Genomic DNA, 20,547 nt, shown 5'->3' on the forward strand with positions numbered 1-20,547 from the left:
AACAAGTTATGTCTCTATAAAGTGGGAATGATAACCTCTATCTTTCATAGTTACTATAAGGTTTAAATTAAACTCTATCTCTCTCTCTCTCTCTCTCCCCCTACCTACCTGCCTACCTACCTTCTTATTCATCCACCCATCCATCCATCTATCCATCCATTCATGCATTCTAGCAATTAACAGATACTCAACACATCTTAGGTCTTTTTTCTTTTCACCCTTCCCCTTTGCAGTCCAAACCTTATTTTATTTTTAAAAAAAATTTTTTAACATTTTTTTTTTATTTTTGAGAGACAGAGTGTGAGCAGAGGAGGGGCAGAGGGGAGAGAGAGAGGGAGACACAGAATCTGAAGCAGGCTCTAGGCTCTGAGCTGTCAGCACAGAGCCCGATGCAGGGCTCAAACCACCGTGGGATCATGACCTGACCCGAAGCTGGAACCTCATCCGACTGAGCCACCCAGGCGCCCCATTCCAGACCTTATTTTAAATGGATGCCATGTGGCAGAGGAAGTTGAACTCAGAGTTTGGAGATAGATGGACCTGGGTCCTGGATTTGAGTCCTAATTCTGTTTTCTCTTTGTGCATCGCTAGACAAGTTATTGAAATTAGCATCTCCCTCTCCTTATATTTAAAATGTGGATAAGTATGGTAAACTGCACAGGGCTACTATGACAATAAGAGAAATATAGAGTATGTGGCATATTGTAGCACCAGTAAAGGGTGGTTGCTGTTAATAGTCATAACAGCACAGAGATGAGCCTTAGCTCTGGTTCAGTTTCTGAAGGTGCTATTCGTTGTGGTGGTGGTTGTGTCCCTTAATTTACTAGATCAAAATTTGATGTAGACAGAGTTTTAAGGGGTGTATTTCCATTGTTAACAATGTAGAAAATATACTTGTTAGAATTTCAGAATCAATTGAAATTTATAAGTCATACATTTAGTCATAAATAAGATTACACATTATTGGAAAAACAAACCCTTATGTTCTTTTCTGGAACCAGGTGGATACAAATGCATGTTGATATATGGCCTACTTAATTATGGAAAGGCCTAGAAGCAAAGACCTGCTGGAAAAAATGTGATACGTATTTTTTAAGTGTTCTGTCAGAATTTTCATGTTGGAAATTACCTACAATTAATCAAATTTATTTCCCAGATGAAGAAAGTTAGGATGGTCTAACGTCTTCCCACCTGCCATTTAGTTAATTAGTTCTCTGATTTTATTGGTTGAAAGAGAAATTTGATGCTTCATTTTTTTTGAAACTAGCAGTGTTTTAGTTTCATGGGAACCTGTGTCTATTTACTTATCATTTATATATTTTTTCTCAGTATTTTTCTTTAAATGTAGAGGTTGGCTACAAGCCTTTGTGAACATTCTCAGCTAGCTCCTTCAGGTTACTTACAATCATATTTTTAGTATCGCTATTCTCAGAGCACTTTCTGAGGAACTGGTGATACTTGTAAAGAAGGAGAAATGATTATTGCCCTTAAGAAGCCGACACTCTTATGGGGTAATTGAAAAATTCCCAAATAAACATATAAGTCCAAGCTAATGAAGCATGAATGATTCAACTGTGCAGCAACATTTATTTTTAGAAGTTTTAAGATTTTAGATAAAGCAGTAGAAAGTTGGGGGAATGGTTCTGTGAAGGTTGGATGGGACTTAACATGGAAATGGGCATTTTATTTGGGGCAAGCAAAATAATCTTCACTTTTTCTGGAGTAGCGATGCACATAGGGATGTTTGTAGATAGGATGTTAGGGCATAACTGCATCATACTGATGCATTTGAACCATGAGAATAGAATTGCTCGTTCACATATATGTCCTGTACTGAAAAGAAACTTTGGTTTTCCAGGTTGTGGCTTATAAAAAAATGCAAAGATGCCTCTTGTTAACCTGTTGTGAGTCTGTTGGCAGTGGTCATATGAAGAATTTATATTAAAACTCGATTTGCCCGTATAAACACTAAAACTAGATGCTATGCAGGATAATGAATATGACAAGTATGATGTAAAAAAGGATGAGTCATGGAGGAAGATTTTTCAGTAATTTCCAGGAGGATATAATATAGAACCAGTTTGGGGATACTGTTTATGTCCTCAGAAATATGTATAAAAGTACAAGATGTATAGGTAATAAGCAGAGCAAATATGAAATCTTTATGAGGAAATGAAAAGGAGTTCAGATACAATGTACTCACACTTAGTGGAATGAAATATGTACCTTGGTCTTTTTCTAGTGAAAGAACTCTAGGGAGTACTTTAAGGTAATTTGCAAAGCTAAGAGTAGAAGCATCATTTGTAAGGATCATCCAGTACAATTCACTAATTCAATGATTTCAATTGTGGTCATTGGAACCATTGATCCATTTTGACCAGAGAAACACTTAGGCTACTGTTAGAAAAATATACCTAGTTACACAGGTTAGAATGATGGATGGGTCAGAGATAGAAAAACAAGATAAATGTCTAGTTTAAGTAAGTAGAGCATGTGGACATTGATGCCAAAAAAGCTATGGCAATTATTGACTACCAATCAATGTTATCAGTGTGTCATTAGTTAAAATGCGTAGAATTGAAATAAAAACTGGTGAGGGTGCATCTGTTTTATGTGAGTACCATATATTTACTTATAATGGCTTAGTTACACTTAAAATGCTATTATCAGTTCTGGAAAGTACCGCTTGGAGGTATTGATCAAAAGAATATGTACTAAAGAAATGGACCAAGATGACTGAATAACTCAGAACCGTTGCATGAAAAATTGTTGTGATGTTTAGCTTCCAGATGAGTAGGCTCAGTAGATATATGGTTATTATCCTAGTATTCAAAAATAGGAACTGCCCTCTTCTGGAAGAAAGATTAGTTGTGTGTGTGTGTGTGTGTGTGTGTGTGTGTGTGTGTCCATCCGTGTGTGTGTGTCCACATCCTAGGATCTGGACTAAAGAGTGGAAACTACAGAGAGAGAGGCGCTTTGGCTTCTTTGGGGGGGGGGGGGTGAAACTTTCAAATGATGCAAATTATTTGCCAGTGGAATGAATTGCTTTGTGAGGTAGTGAATTTCTCTTTATTACAGGAATTCAAACATAGTTGGACTACAACTTGGTGAGAGGTTGTCAGAATCTTGAAGTTTTGGTTGAATGTGCATTGGAGAAGTTGAAAAATGTACTAGATATTTTTAAGGTCCAGAGAATTATGAGTTTATGATTTTAGGTGGAAATAGTGGGAATAGAATGCAAAGAATCCTTCCTTCTTCCCTTGTTCTTCCTCTCCTTCCTTCTTTTCTCTCTCTTTGTCCCTTCCTCCCTTCTTTTTTTTCTTCCTTTCCCATCTCCATCCTTTTCCTCTCCTCCTAACTTCCCTTTATTCCTTCCTTCCTTTCTTACAAAATAGAAAACGTATTTTGTGCCAATTTACTAAGTACTGGGAATGCACTGAGGAACAAAGCAGACATGAATTTCCAAATAGGCATTTATGCATATGAGGGGAATCTTACCTGCATTGGGAAATTGGGGAAAGTCTTGGGTGGGAAGGTGAGGGACACACAGAGAGAGAGAGAGAAATATTTCAAAAAATCTGTTGGACATGGTAAATGATTTGGTGAAGTCATATAGAAATGAAGAAGAAACTATTGATTATGCAAAAATTTTGAGGCTGCAACTGGAAAAAGTAATTTACTTGAAAGAAACATAGAAGAAGAGTTGGATTTTCGAGTGTGAAATGTTAATAGATACAGTTTTTACTGGTTGTGTTTGGACATGCAGTTTGGATAATGATATGTGGCACTTTCTTTCTATAAATGCACCTGTAGCTTGATAACCTTCACTTTGTTTTAAATCTTATCCTCCACTGGCATTTATTTCTGGGCTAACTGTAAAAATTCACAACTTTTTATCCTTCAAAATTACTAAAGAGAACCAAAATTTTATATTGCTGATAAAATAAAATTGAATTAAACAAAAGGGCTAAATAGAAATAACAGCATTGTTGGTAGCATTCAAAGTTTTGAATAAGTTAGAGATTCAGTCAAACTGTCAAATGACTGTCTAGTTACATCTATGTGGAGACTGGATCTATCTGAAATTTAGATCCAAACTAAAACTTGAACAATGAAAATATTATTCATAAAGAAAAGTAAGAGTCGGTTCTCTCAACATTATCAATAGCATTGCATATTAAAAACCTTTCACTATGGAAAATCTCAAACATATAGAAAGAGAAAGTCTAAAATAACGAATTCCCTCATGTCTCTTTCACTCAGCTTCAATTGGTTCTCAATTTATGGCTAATTGTATTTCATCTATAATCCCTTCCACTTACCCATCCCAAATTATTTTGGTGAAATATCAGAATCATATCATTTAATCTGAAAAGTTTTCAGTATATATCTTTAGAAAGATGAACATTCTTTTAAAACATACCCATGACTACAGTAATATACCTAAATAGTAATATAATTCTTTGATGATATTCATTTTCAAAATTATTATTTTAAACTTCTTAAAAAATTTAAAACATAATTGAAATATTTGACATTAAGCTGAAGCAGTTATATTTTCAAACAGTTTTTCCTCTTTGTCTAGAGACTTGGAAGTATGTCTAAATTATCAGAAGTCATCGACACTTGGTCAGTAATTTTCTATCACGATGGTGTGAAAGTCTAGCTACCCCAGTACTGGTAAAGGTCGTTTAGATTAGATCTTAGGCTTCATTTCTATCACATAAAGAATCGGCCATACACAATGTCATGAAAGAATATATTGAGTAATGATTCACAGAAAAGGCATCTTCGTTAAGAATGCCTGTTTCTAGCTTAAAGGGTGCGGAAAGAGAAAATGTTAATTTCCCCGTCATCTCTTCCAAAGCAAGCTAACTTGTGCATTTTAAATTCATGGAAAAGTCAATGAGTCATAGAAGGAAGATGTTGCTAGTAAATTCCTGCTCTGTTTGAAGGGGCATACTGTAATCTAGTGAAAAGTGGTTGCATTTTGACATTAGAAGAACCATTCAGTGAAACTTTGTGCAAGGTATTTGACAATTTTTGCTCTTGTTTTTCACCTGAAAAATGAAGCTACTAATAATTCTATGGCCTAAAGCTAAAAGGAATGAATGCATATGAAGGAGTTTTGTAGATCGTTAGGTGCTTTTTATCTAGTGCTGCTTAACAAACCACTCCACAACCTAGTGTCTTCAAGCGACAAGTTCTGTGGAAACTGGCTCAGGCTAGGAGATTCTTACTCTGGGGTTCTCTCATGTGATTGCGGTCTGGTGGCAGCTGGACTGGAGTCTTCTGAAAGCTCAACAGACCTCCAGGTCTGAGAGAGCCATGCTTGGCACTTCAGCTGGGATGGTTGGCCAGGCACTTCTCTCATTACCCAACCTTTCCATAAGGTTATCCTGGGCTTCCTCCTGGTCTGATGGTCTCAGGATAGACTTCCGACATAACAGCAGGCTTCCTGCAGAGTGCGTGTCCCAAGGAAGAGGGGAGTGGAAAAGCTTCTTTTGACCTAGCTGCAGAAGTCACGTGGTAGCACTTCTACTTCATGCTAGTCAGTCAGAAGCTAATTACAGGCAAGCCTGTATTCGAAGGGAGAGGCATATACATGGAGAAGCAAGGATCACACGGCACTACCAATATTTCATTAGCACTACCACGTTATGTTATTTAATCTAGTTATTTATATACATCTTTGCCGTCTCCTATGCCACCAAAGTTTTTACATTTGATTTTTTTTTTTTTTTTGGACAGGTTATCAAGGATCCTCCTCCACCACCACCTCCTGCACCGAAAGTGGTAAATCAGTGCTTAATAAGTGATGTGGATATTTTTTTCTGTATTCAGATACTATCCCCAAATATGATCGTTTACTTTGTTGTTAGACAACTGTGATACCTGTCATTGACTTTTGAATTTATGAAAATTCATTGTTATTTTTCATCTTCTTATGACTTCTTTCATGTGCTTGAGGAATAGAACCTTCAAAAAATGACAAATATAGCCTGGCCATGAGGATCAATAGTGCATAGAAACTTACTTTTCTTTTTATGTCAATACATCAATAGTCCGGATGTTACTCATAAAAAGTTGTAAGATCCAAGCTGACGGTTTAAAGATGCTATTCCTTTCTTCAAGATGATTCTTACTTTTATATTCCATTCTTTGTTAGCCAAAATTGAGTTAGTATCATGAAATATGGAAGGTAGTGGTGTAGTGCATTTTCAAAACTTTGCAACTGCCTATCTTTTTAGTACAAATTTTGCAGTTTAACTTCAACATGTATGTTGATATTTTAAATGATTATTGAAATGCTGTTCTAAAGTTAGTGTCTTTTTAAATATGAAGTGATGTATAGAACTGGAAAAATAAATGATGCTCATAGTTAGGGAGCAACTTCTGGTGATCTGGTGAAATAAGGGAGATTCCTAAAATTGGAAGGGCAGGAGTCCTTGTATTCTGTAGAATTCCACTTGAAATTTATGCATGTAAGCATAAGTACATCCTCATGCCCTCTACATAATTGTTACCACATTTCTTTCATGTCAGTGGCATTATTTGGAAGAAACGTTTAAATGTGAGTTAGTTCTGATGAAACAGTATTTTAAGAAATTAATTAAACCCGTGTTTAAAAACTTGTATCTACCCAGGAAGAAGAAGAACCTCTGCCCACCAAGAAATGGCCCACGGTGGACGCTTCCTACTACGGTGGCCGAGGGGTTGGAGGAATTAAAAGAATGGAGGTTGGTATCTTTAAAAAAGAAAAAAAACCCAGAAGCTGCTAATCTGAACATGTAATTCTAGAACTATTAAACCATGGAAACTGTGCTTTTCACAATTTAATAATACCGTCCAATTTTATTTAACACTGGCTCTTTTTTGGATATAATTTTTTTTTTTCTATGGGATCATCCTGGCCATTTCAAAACCATTCAAGAAGAACTGACTTCATTTAGTCAAAGCATCGCATTGATAAGATGTTTGAACTCTAAAGGGCAAAACAAAGTTAGGGTTTTTCTCACTATTTTGGAAAAAATTACTGCAGACAGCATCAACTTTGTAGAAGCCAGCCACTTAAAGTTGCAACAATGCTTTTCTTTGAAAAGACCCAATAGTTATGTACTGTTTAGAGATAAAAATGTTAAAATATTCAGTGGTATGGGTATGACCTTATCACATGTAAGGAAGCACATTTAGGCTTTTTTTTTTTTTAAACAGCTTTTAGTTACCACTTATGAACAATTGTAATTAACTTAATTTATTTTTTTAAAGTTTACATATTTATTTTGAGAGACAGAAACAGACAGGGTGCACCCATGAGCAAGTGCAAATGAGCATGAGTGGGGGAAGGGCAGAGAGAGATGGAGAGAGAGAGAGAGAGAGGGAGAGGGAATCCCAAACAGGCTCTGTATGGTCAGCACAGAGCCTGACATGGAAGCTCGAACTCAGAACCCATGAGATCATGACCTGAGCTGAAATCAAGAGCCTGATGCCTAACCGAATGAACCACGTAGGCACCCCTATCATAGTTAATTTTAAATATCACTTACAGAATGTATTGAACTTTTAGACTGGCTCAAATTGAACTTTAATATTATATCTTCAAAATGAAATGTGGTCTTCTTGCCACCACAGAAATAGTTCTCAAGGTGATAGCTTAATTAATAATAAGCCATTATTGCCAGCACTGAGCCCTTAGCAACAGTGTAGACAGGCCAGCATCCCACCTCAAGGAACAGTTGGAGGAATTTTGTCATTGATAGGCTGACTTTATTATGAAACACAGATCCTGGCATATCTTCCTTATTAGTTACCTTTTAACTTTACTTCTTGATAAGAAGGAGTTTTTATGTGCTCTGCAATTATTGTGTATCTCCTACCACCGTATCTGCCTTGTCGTGTCACTGCCAGCAAAAACCAGTCAAGCCAATTAGTAAACAACCTCACAACGGTTGCAGTTTTCTCTTTTTATACTTTTCTATAAAATTCAGATTCCCTAGGAGGGTTTCCCCTTTTCAGAATAAATTTCAGTATTCTTCCAAAGAAGTGGTTACTCAAGCCATCTGATAGTGATTCTCACTTTCTTGACCACATTAGATGTTAAAGTAATGCACACTTTCCATAAAAGCATGCCACTTTATTGCTGAAATATCCACTGAGACAGGTACGTCATTGCTAATAAGCCATGGAAAAAGGAGATGCGGGAAGCCATTAAGTTTGTCTTTTGGAGGAGATAGTGCGTATGTGTTTTCTTGTGAGTGATTGAGAATATCAAACAGTCCACAAGAACGTGGCTATGCTAGCTTTTGTTGCCTGTCACAGAACCAGGAACATTTCCTTCTGCTTACTTTTGTTGTGTCATTCAAGGCTTGGAGGGGTGGGGAAAGGATAGACTATGTCATCTAATGTATATGAAAAATAAACTTGGAGATAAAATAGTTACCCCTGGATATCCTAATATTGTCTATCTCAACTTATTTTTAGCTTATTTCACCTCATTCCAAAATGTGTGTGTAAAAAAATGTGAGCAAGGGGAAAAATGTTTTGACAAGACATACTACAAAATGTTAGTAGATTTCTCTGGATGGAGTGGTTTTCAGTTTGTGCTATGTATTTCCCTATTTTTCCTAACTCATTTGATAATGAGCGTGCACTACTTCAGAGTCAAAATAATACATTTAATTCTATTTTGAAATCCACACATATAAAATACCACATGACCGTGAAATACGGATATGCTAGTAAGTGAGCCTTAACTGAATAATGTTCTTGCTGAAAAAACGAGGAATTATGCCAGATTTTTGTGAGTCCAATATTCCAGTGTACCAAAGATTGAGATCTCTTTCTAAAGGGGAAAAAAAAGCATACACATGAGCTCCTGAAGGGGTCCTGAGTTAAAAGGAATAATATTGGTTTGTGATCAAGAAAGCCAAAGGCTCATGCACGTTCTTGAGTAACTCACATTTCAAGTCTAAGAGTTATTAACTCTTAATATGTGAAACGATATTGCCTGTCCTTTTCAGTTTAAGAAAACTTATGAAAAGGACCCACTTTTAATGATTGGGGTGCATTTTAGCTTTGGACAATTTTGGCTACATTGTATAGGGTATTCCATCCATAGGGTATGTAGGTATATAGGGTATTCCATACATAGGGTAAATAGGGTATAGGGATGGAAATGGGAATGAGAAAAAATGAGAAAGGAAATGTGAACATTACAAAAGGGAAACAATACATAAAAATACACAATAAAAATTGAATCAAGAATTAAGCACCATGAAACTTTCTCAAACCTGATCTTATTTAAACTTAGGGAAAATAGAAAATTTAATCTGTTTTAAAACCATGCCTATTTAAGCCTGGAAAGTATTTTCCTTAAAAAAATACCTCTAACTAGGAAAAATAAATGGAATTCTAGAAGTTATGCGCACATCTGAATTACAGAACAAATCTTCATAACTAATGTTATTTTAAGGCAGGATAGGGATTTTACATAGATTTTTTTTTCTTACCCTTCCTTTAAATTAAATATTTAAACGTTACGGTAATGGCAATTTGCAGAACGCTGGAACTGAGCTGATGTTAATAACAGCTGTTAGCACAACTGATCCACAATACCTAATGACTTCAAATGTGTGTTTCTGCCAATTCAGCGTGAAACTGTTTTTGTTTCTTTTCTCAATTCTAAAATTGCTCCTTTATGATACAACCTCCTAGTCATCCAAATATACTCTGGCAATTATGGAATTTTATTGTTTATTATGAAAGCCAAGTAGAGTTGGAAGGATTTAGCTATCAAGCTTGCACTTTTTTTTTTTCCATAGTAAAAAAGCCAGGTATATTAATTCTGCTAAAGTTCCCTTTGGCAATTTATTTGTGTGTTTTTTTTTAAATCCTTTTTTGACTATCTTAAAGTGGTTAAACTAAAATATTAAAATTTATACAACTAAATGTATATATATTTGCTGGCATACCTTGTTTTATTGCACTTTGCTTTATTGTACTTCACAGATACCGTGTTGTTTTTTAGAAACGGAAGGTTTGTGGTAACCCTGCATTGAGCAAGTCTGTCAGCATCATTTTCCCAACAGCATTTGCTCACTTTATGTCTTTGGGTTATGTCTTGGTAAATTCTTGCAATATTTCAAACTTTTTCATTATTATTGTATTTGTTCCGATGATCTATAATCAGTGATTACCACTTGCTAAAAGTTAAGATGACAGTTAGAAGCTTTTAGCAATAAAATATTTTTACTTAAGGTACATACATTGCTTTTTTAGACATAATGTTATTGCACACTTAATAGACTACAGGACAGTGTAAACATAACATTTATATGCACTGGGAAGCCAAAAAATTCATTTGACTCATTTATTACACTATTTGCTTTATTGTGGAGGTGTGGAGCCAAATGCGCCATATCTCTGAGGTTATGCCTGTAATTGCTTGGAGAGTTTTAGGAAAAATCTATGAAGTATTTCCTAATTTTAGACTTTGAAATTGAATGGGAATTATTTGTTTTGTTCTTTGTGATGATGGTGACGATGAAGGAACAGTTACTTTAGGAACTAAGGATTCAACTAATGAATTTCCTTTAGACCTCAGCAACTCTACTTCACAGAATATAGTCTTTTAATAGTTGAGTGTCTAGAAATACATTGAGTCAGAACTCCAGTTCAACAACCTTCTTCATGTTCTTTATCTGAGAATGGTGCCAGTGATAATTGGAGAATATGATTACCATTACCTGTAAGATACCAACTGTGAAAGCAAGCCTGGAGAGCTGTGTATGTTAAATCTATAAGTTCTGAATAGATCTAACCTTTATCTACTTACATTTTTAGTTTGAATTACTTTTCTGAGTTATGACATTCATTTGTTTACTTAACTGTGTATATTTTTTTGTTTTCTTTTTTCTTTTTTTTTTTCCCCCTTAAAATTGAGACTTCACAACTGCCAGAATAATATCCTGGTTTTAGAGGGTTTTGTTATGTTTTGTTTTTGTTTTTTTAGCTCAGTTTAGCTATATTTAAAGATTTCATAAGTTTTAGTTTATCTAGGTGAAGACTCTGTGATTTGAAAGAGAAGGTCATTTCTCTGGAAAGAAAACCAACTACCTAGCTCTAAAGGTTTAATGGTGTTTAAAACAATTTTAACAACCTCATAAAGAACATTCTAGTACCACTGATCACACTGAAAGATACAGATACATTTTAATGACTCAGCAGGGTCTACTTGAAGTTGAAAGCCTGTTCTAAAATTGTAGTAAAAAAGGTAAAAACATCTAAGTAAGCCTTATCGAAAAGCCATGAATAGTTCTTCCTGTGAACAGTAATCATCTGTATCCCTACCCACTAACTCAGGTCATTAAAATGCTTTAAAAAGTGCCTAATTTTTTTTTTCCTTTGTAGAAATCATTTAACTCTGGTGAATCAGTGTGCTCTGGACAAGGCTTCATATTTCTTTTTAGACCTTCACTTATCTTATCCTTATCGTCTTTGTTAATGTCCTTGCTTTTTGTAGGACTTCTCCACTGCTCCTGGTTGGACAAAATCTTTCCCCAGGAGTCACATTCTATTCCCATACCTATATGGTGGTAAAGTTTAGCTCAGATTTAGCTCTTAATTCTTATTCATTGAAGAATAAAGAAACTAATCATTTGACCCTATAGTTTTTCAATGTCTAGAGTTTTCAGAGAAGGAAATACCCTAAAATTTGTGGAATTCTCTGGTGCCTCTGAATTTTTCCTTTCAAAGCAGTCTTTTCAGATTTGCCTTCCTCTCAATGAAGAATTGACCTGTGTAAATAACCATACCCAAATGAGCATCAGAACTAAAGACTAAAAGCTACTTTACAAAGTCAAGTTTTACAAATTAAAGAAACATCGTATATAATGATTTTACATGTACAAATATTTTTTAAGAGACTTTTTAAAAAATGTTTTTATTTATTTTTGAGAGGAAGAGAGGGAGAGAGACAGTGTGTGAGCTGGGAAGGGGCAGAGAGAGAGGGAGACACAGATTCTGAAGCAGGCTCCAGGCTCTGAGCTGTCAGCACAGAGCCCAACACAGGGCTTGAACCCACGGACTGGGAGATTATGAGCTGAGCCATAGTCAGACATATAATTATTTTATTTCTAAAGTCTAAATGTTAATATCATACTTTTTGATTTAGGCAAACTTGATGAGAATTTTGGAAGGAACAACTTACTCCTTTGTATAAAATACAAAGTTTTTTACAAAGTTGTAAAATACATGTAAATTATATTTGTAAAATTCAAACCTATTTGAAAGGTACTTATTTCAGACTGCTTATGTTCAAATCCCTGCCCTGCCACTTGCTAGCTGTGTGACTTTGGACATATCACTTAACCTTTCTGTGCCTCAGCTTCCTCATCTGGAAGGAAAAGAATATAGTACGTATACTGTCTATTCCATTGCATTCTTGTATGGATTAAATGCAAATTGGCACATGGTAGCCATTCAGTAAATGTGAATTGTCATCATCATCTCTTTCCCCCAGTGCCATCAGTACATATGGGTACGTATTTAGCTAGAAGAGGAACATACCTACTATAGTCTCAGAAGAGGAGAAATTGAGAGTTAGTATACTACTCATCTCTTTACTCCAAGATGGTGAGCCAAAAGACCATCTACTAAAGAAGAGGTTGTTTTTCTAGGACACTATATGTCTGATACAAGTATTTCCCCATTGTTTTGAAGGTCCGTTGGGGTGATAAAGGATCTACTGAAGAAGGCGCGAGGCTAGAGAAAGCCAAAAATGCTGTGGTGAGGATTCCTGAAGAAGTTGAGGAACCTGTCAGGCCTAGACCACCTCGTCCCAAACCCATGTACCAGCCTCCTCAGACAAAGTGGTACACACCAATTAAGGTAGTTGTTTAAATTTTGTGTGATTTAACTGAGAAACCGTAACTAGAGAAAATGTGACTTCTTCAGCTCCCCCAAGCTCCCAACTGTCTGAAGGAGGACCAAGGTACATCAAGTAGCAGACATTCATCATACATTCTAACAACTGAATGCTTTCTCGGCAATAAGAACCTCCATTTTTTTAATTTTTTTTTTTATTTTTTTTAACGTTTATTTATTTTTTTTAACGTTTATTTATTTTTGAGACAGAGCATGAATGGGGGAGGGTCAGAGAGAGGGAGACACAGAATCCGAAACAGGCTCCAGGCTCTGAGCTGTCAGCACAGAGCCTGACGCGGGGCTCGAACTCATAGACTGAGAGATCATTACCTGAGCCGAAGTCGGACGCTTAACTGACTGAGCCACCCAGGCGCCCCAAGAACCTCCATTTTTGTTATTATTTGTTTAATTTAGTAAAGAAAGGAGAGAGAGACTAAGACTTTACCTTCTTCATTGTTAACTGTTCGTTTATTTAGTAAGTAGAGGTTGAATACGTCCACTAAGAATTTACAAATCATGTTTCCCTTTAGGGTCGTCTTGATGCACTCTGGGCTTTGTTACGGCGGCAGTATGACCGGGTTTCCTTGATGCGGCCTCAGGAAGGAGATGAGGTTTGTATGTGGGGATGTTAGGAAAGAGCGGAGTGCTTGGATCGGTATAATGAAGGTAGGGAAAAAATGATCAAAAAGAATTTAAAGCCCTCATCACACTTGAGGAAGGAATCATCGTCTTACACAAGTTCCTATTACGTAGGGTGCTTAATAAATTATTTTCTATTGTTGCACTATATTTGCAAGTCAAGGCTCAACACAAGTCCCTTCTCAAGTAGTATGTAAAAATTATGGCCTATTGTACACATACTTTCATATGCACACTCGTTGCTTCAGCCTTTGATTTGGACGACATCACATTCTGAGGTTTTACAAGGTGGGAAGGACAGACTGAGGACTAGTAGCAGACATATGTCCTAGCAGACTAGGACAGACTGAGGATCCTTTCTCTAGCATCTACCAGCAGAGAGGCCCAGGGAACATAGGTGAACTTCATTCACATCAACTTCAGAGGACTTTAGGTTCATTCAGGTTTGATAGGCTATTATTTTTAAGATGGATGATTAATGACACTAATATTTATTTTACAGTGCCAAATTAAGTTATGTTTAGTGTTATATATTTTAGCTTGGTGCTTAACATACAAAAACATCTAAATCCTTAAAATTTTACTTCTAGGAAAATGGGGGTCATTTTAAAAACCTCTGAGCTCAACTATTTAGGAAATACAGTTTGAGACTTCTCAACAGATCATTTACCCTTTGCTTGGACCATAGGTAGAGTGAAGCAGGTGGTTTATGGAACAACCTCGTTCATTTCCAGACCACTGTAGTTAATAGAAAGTAAACTCTATTTACTCTTTAATATGCCAGCCTTTCACTGTGTGTGTCTTAAAATCATTGTTGTGCATCTTCTTAGTTTTCTGTTCCCCAGATTAGACATTAATTTATTTGTTTAATAATTTTCACCTGTAAAAGTGTTGGGTATTTTGATAGCACTAAAGATGTATTAGCTGACAAAAGCAGGCAGTGGTTCTAACATTCTTGCCAATACTGTATATATTCTTTTCACTCTTATGATTAAAATTTAGTTTTGTCTTTCATCATTTCTACTAATTCTGATTTAATTCAATAGTTTTTGAATTATATATGTGCCTTAGTAATGACATCAGGTACTAGTGAGGGGTAGATACAAACTGTAGCCTTCGCCTTTAAGAAACCTAAAACTTGTCTGGGAAACAAGACAGCTAGGAAAGAAATATTTATTCCAGAAGGTGATCTGAGCCACGGTATAGGTAGTTATCAAGTACTCTTGAGTGTACAGAAGGAAGAGAGATGAACTCTTTCTGGAGGAACTTGGGAATGCTTCTTCAAAAATATAGGTCTTCTATCTTTAAATATGAATAGGATTTCAACAGGTGGAGTTAGGTGGAATGAGCTTTTCCATGGATGAAACATCAGGAACAAAGTCTCTGAGGCAGCCAAGAGCACAGTGATTCGTGGATTACTAGTCTGAGGGTTGGGGATTGAAACCAGAATGATAGGTTGGGAATAGAAGAGAAGAAATCTTTTGAGATTGAGCACAGTAAATATTGTTATTGACAAGGCCAACCATGTGACTCTGTGATATTTGTGCCAAAAAATCTACACCAATCATAAGGCATACATAATCATAGTACATGTTGGGTCAACTTTATAAAAGACTGTACAATAACTGAAATACTTGTACATCTTTTGACCCCAAATGTCCTGTCTTGTTCTCTTGTTACCCATGTCCTCTCCCCACCATACTTACTACTCTTCAGATATGTTCAGTCCATTTCCTTGAGTATGCACACTCTCTCTTGCTTTTTTTTTTAAATTTTTTTTAACGTTTATTTATTTTTGAGACATAGAGAAACAGAACATGAACAGGGAAGGGGCAGAGAGAGAGGGAGACACAGAATCTGAAACAGGCTCCAGGCTCTAAGCTGTCAGCACAGAGCCTGATGTGGGGCTTGAACTCACGGACCGTGAGATCATGGCCTGAGCCGAAGTCGGACGCTTAACCGACTGAGCCACCCAGGCGCCCCATCTCTTGCTTTCTTAACTCCAGGTCAAATAATATTATCCAGAAAATAATATTTAATTGTTTATATGAAATCATGATTGCATGGCACCATGGCAATAATCTGTATGGACATTCCAACATCCCACAAATTTGATTTTAAAAAAGAGAGCAACAATATTTCTTAAGTTCCAGTACCTTTTTACCTTTAGAGTATCTTTCATTTTAGAAATAAAAGTGATTCACCTAGTAAGAAAATGACCTAGAGGTAGAAATAGAATTAGGATATGGAGCATATTTTGCACTGCTAATTTTGATCTACATTTGGTGTAGGATATTAAAATGGGATGATTTGCTTTGGTAAGGCTTTATTTACTCATGAGAAGCAGACTGGCTCACCATTACCTTCTACTTACTATGGCTAGTTAAGCCCTCAAAAACTAAATGGACTGAACTGTACAATTTTCACCAATTCAGTGTATGTAGACATGGTTTGTCTCCCAGGATTACATGGAGTAGAGAAAATTTTAAATTTAGGAGATTAAGATATTTAAATGGCAGAGGCCTCCACTCCTCTGGCTATTCTTCATGTTGAATACTCCAAGTAGGCCAGAATAGAATCATTGAAGGAGTAAATTAGTCTTGGGAGGTTTTTTTTGATAGCTTAAAACCATACTTACTAGTGACTGGATGCTGTAGCATGTGGATGGGTAAAATCCTATCTTCAACTTTACTCCCCTGAAGCCAATCAGTACCTAATTAAACTCAGACTACTCAAAGTACTCATGAAAGGTTTGATACATGTGTGTGTACAGCACACATGTATACAGTAAAGACAATCATTGTCCTTCCAAACTGTTTATTACTTTTATTTCAAAAATCTATTTTCCCATTAATTTTTCCCATTAAATAATAGGGAATTGGTAAATAGTATTGTATCAGCGTAGATATATTGATTCCCACAAAAACCGTTCGCATATCAAATAATGCATTGGAAAAATGTTATTAGCTAGTCAAGGACAATCTTTTTAAAAGAAATTTTCTTATCAACATACAAATTGGTGAAAAAATTTGCCAATAATTTTGTTATTTTCCTGTGCTCATAAAATCTTATGCGTGTTTACCTTTGATTATACTTCTTAGAAGTATTTGTACAATGTCATACGAGGCATGTATGTATATATGGGCAATTTGTACGTTGTAGAAATTAAGAAGACTTTTGGAAAAATTGTCTAGTCGTTGGAAATGGATAGTTTGTTTCATATTGTCAAGGAATAAGCAAGAATGGTTTCTCATTTGTGACTTTTAAAGGAAATAATAGTCTCTTTCTTAAAAAAAAAAAAAAAGGCAAAACAAAGTTAGCGCTGCTTGGGAGACAATAAAACAATTGTTTTCAGGTTGTGGCTGATGGTTCCAAAATAACAGAACCAATGCCTAGTCAACAGCACGTTTTCCACCTTGGAAAACAATCTTGTCATTTATTTATAAGTTGTTTACTGCAGATTCTGCCTCTTGAGAGTTTAGTTTAATAAACAAATCAGCGTACGTAGAACTAAACCCGGAGTCAAGCACATTTACTCTGCAAGTCCCGTCACGCTGAATTTCAAGCCAAATGTTCTCCTTTTATGGCTCCGGGGCCGCACCGGGCTCATTTGCAGAAGAATTCACTGCTGAATTGAAGTCCTTGATCAAGTAATTGAAGTTCAGGCATAAAGTATCAAAGCGGCGCGAGAAATCTCTGGCCCCGTCCCTCGTTCCCGCTCGCTTTCCGCGCCGCCAGCTCCTGCGGAGGTGGCGGGGTCCGCGCGCGGCGCACAGACCAGGCACGGGCTTTGATTGTGGCTGCAACTCCTCTGAGTCATGAATGTTTCAGCGCGCGGCGCGCGAGGTTAGGGCCGCGCGTCCAGGTGTAAGCTAGCAGGTTGTCGCCGACATCTGTTTGCAGCAGCGGCAGCGGCCTCCCCAGCCCGCAGCGAGCGGCCGGATTGTCAGCGGAGGTAGTTGAGAGCGGCAGAACCATTTTGGTCTCACACTCGCTGCCTGGAGGCCTGAAACACCAAAGGTAGGAGTGGGGGTGGACACAGCTGCGCTCCCAAACTTGCCTCAGGCACAAATAAAGAGATCTAATGCAGTTTGACTCCGTTGCGGTGGGGAGACGAGGACAGAAAGCCACTTCAGAGACAACTTAACGCTGCAACATCTGCCGCCAAGTTTCCAGGGAGTGACGGGGGACAGCAGGTACAGATTGAAGTCTCCACATAAACAACCTCCATTAAGCCATGGACTCTTTTGAAGGGCCTCCATCAAACATGCTGGAGTCCGCAGCAGGAGTTTGTTTGGTTTTCAAAGCGGTGTTTTGTTTTTGCAATAACAAGGTAATTTATAAATGATGCATTACCACGCGTTCTCCTTTTTCATTTGAAAAGTGAGAGTTGGAGAAGCAGAAAGGCAAAGAAAGAAGAAAGCGCGGCACTAGTTTTGGAGTTGTTCCACAAACCAATTAAATCTCCAAGGAGCTTCTTGGCTGTGATGGAGGTTATGTTAACCTTCAGACCGCAATCCCTCGTTCACCAGTAAGCAGACATAAATTTATACGCTGCAATAGAAGAACCCTGGTAATAGTAACACCCATAAAGCGCATCCACTCTTTGCTTTTAAACTTCTGTCATGCGGCTTTTTACTACTTGGGGTGAAATGAAATTAGATTTTTTTCAGATGGATGTAAATTTTTAGCAAAACAAAAATGAGAAAATTCTATTCGCTTTAATTTCCTATTTATAAAAGACTTTACTTAATGCCTGTAGTTGGATAGTAAAAATACAATTGTAAGTCAAAAGTAAGAAGTGCATGTTCAAGGAAACATTTTTCTTTCTGAGGGGTTTTTCTGCTCTCCCACCTAGATTTAGCCAGAGAAAAATTCAAGAACGTGTATACTTTTCAGTGGCAGTATTGCAAAAGCTCAGTTGTGCACACACTCATGTGACATAATTAGAATTGGTTTAAACATTAGTGTGACAAATAAAGCTCCAAGGTACAGTAAGATAATATTTTATGGTAATGTAAACTGTTATTATTAATAAAGTTTAGGCTCCCTCACCTGAGGAAATACCTGCAAGGCTACTCTGAGATAAAGAAAAGGTGCTAACTCAGAGGTATCCTTTGGAGTGGGAATAGCCAGGGAACAATGGCCTAGGGAGACCTGTTAGACTGTGGCAAAGTTTTCATCAGTCAGTAGTGAAATAAGCAACAGAAGTGTGTAGTGAGTTTCCAATTAAGCTAAATTTATGCTGAGAGGACTTTTATTAATCGTACAGATATAATTTTCAGTTTTTGAGATGATTGATGGTAGCTGCTTTAAAAGACAAAGTCCATTTTGACAGAAGCCAATGTCAGTCCTCCAATTAAAAAAAAAAAAATCTGCAGGGAAAAAGAATCCCTGAGAACATAGATAGCACAGGCTCATTTAAAAGGCACCAGAGAGGGGCGCCTGGGTGGCTCGGTTGGTTGAGCGTCCGACTTCGGCTCAGGTCATGATCTCGCGGTCTTTTGAGTTCTAGCGCTGAGTGGGGCTCTGTGCTGACTGCTCAGAGCCTGGAGCCTGTTTCAGAGTCTGTGTCTCCCTCTCTCTCTGCCCTTCCCCTGTTCATGCTCTGTCTCTCTCTGTCTCAAAAATAAATAAATGTTAAAAAAATTTTTTAAAAGGCACCAGAGAAACCTGATAACCTCAATGGCAAAAGATTAAGGCTGGACCTCTGATGTTTATATGTCTAGTTCTAGATTTACGTTCACTCCTCTGCCTGTCCTGCATCTGCATTCTCAAGTTCAAAACAAACCGGCCTCACTGTCTTCAATGGCAGCTTCTTCAATGATCCTAACCTCCTGAGGATCGCTGTGAAGTCCATCATGCTTACAAATCCCCCAGTGCTCAGTGCTATTATTAAGTCACTTCATCTTCAGACTGAATAGCATTTTGGTAGCAGAGATTTTGTGTCACACTGCCTTTAAGTTCCTCATCACATTTGCAAAATGTAGACCACTTGTGGGTGTTTATGAACAGATTGAAGCCTTCACTCACATGATTTGAAATTTCAAATGTTTTCAGTGCTTGGAAGTATGCAGCTAATGACTGCATTTTTACACTTAGTTTTTAGGTTCCATCTTAATATTTTGTGTCATATAGCTGGACTTTGCAATCAATTTTAAGTGCTATAAGAAAACCCTTTATTTTAGCCTGAGTCATTAAGTCCATACTATACACAAAAATGCCCCTGGGGCATTGAGGAGGGCACCTGTTGGGATGAGCACTCGGTGTTGTATGGAAACCAATTTGACAATAAATTTCATATTAAAAAAAATGCCCATGGTACTTCCAGATCTTTTCTTTTTTTGAATTCTTAACTCAGAAAAATATTGAGATATTTTAAAACTCAGATAATTACCTTTATCTTTGTAAGGTCTGAAATTTTACGTGATCCTTTAAACTAATTATGATGTGATATCGCTGGGAAAGAAAACCATCAGATTTTTCTACCCTCTTTGTTATCACCAGTGTCTTTCATTCTTATCATCTCTTGTCTTAATATTTTAGGGCATTCTGAAAATACCTAAAATGACCCGTTTAAACTAGTAGAAATAATTTACTTGGTTTATATACATTTGAAAGATTAATTTTTACTAGAATAACACAAGATAGACCTGCCATTATTACTACAATCCCACTGAGTAAGTGTATATATGTGTGTGTGTGTTTACTGTAAATATTTTTGTGTGTATACCTATAGAACATATTTTCTCTGTGTGTATGACATCAGCTAATGCTTGTTTAAGTAGAAAATAACAATTTCATGAAATAGAGTGCTTTTTTGGATACCATTTCTTAGCGTAAATAAAACTATCTCTTAATTATGTGTATAAGCTGACAAAAGTGTTGACTTCAGTTTAGTTCTCTAAAGTGAAATATAGAATATGTGAAATGTAATGATTTAAATTATACAGGAAGATTTATTTTTTCAAACAAAGTATAAAT

General features: G+C 36.7%; 1 protein-coding gene across 1 annotated transcript in view; it reads left to right on the forward strand.

The window, feature by feature from the left end:
- Positions 1–20,547, forward strand: part of ANTXR2 (ANTXR cell adhesion molecule 2) — a 149,543-nt gene that overhangs the window by 82,295 nt on the left and 46,701 nt on the right. The window contains exons 13-16 of the mRNA XM_015542150.2: positions 5,752–5,796; positions 6,648–6,740; positions 12,721–12,888; positions 13,455–13,535. Of these exons, the coding sequence (XP_015397636.2) occupies positions 5,752–5,796; positions 6,648–6,740; positions 12,721–12,888; positions 13,455–13,535 (387 nt within the window). The remainder of the gene's footprint in view (positions 1–5,751; positions 5,797–6,647; positions 6,741–12,720; positions 12,889–13,454; positions 13,536–20,547) is intronic.

The sequence above is a fragment of the Panthera tigris genome, chromosome B1 (assembly GCF_018350195.1).
Source record: "Panthera tigris isolate Pti1 chromosome B1, P.tigris_Pti1_mat1.1, whole genome shotgun sequence".
Classification (NCBI taxonomy): Eukaryota; Metazoa; Chordata; class Mammalia; order Carnivora; family Felidae; genus Panthera; species Panthera tigris.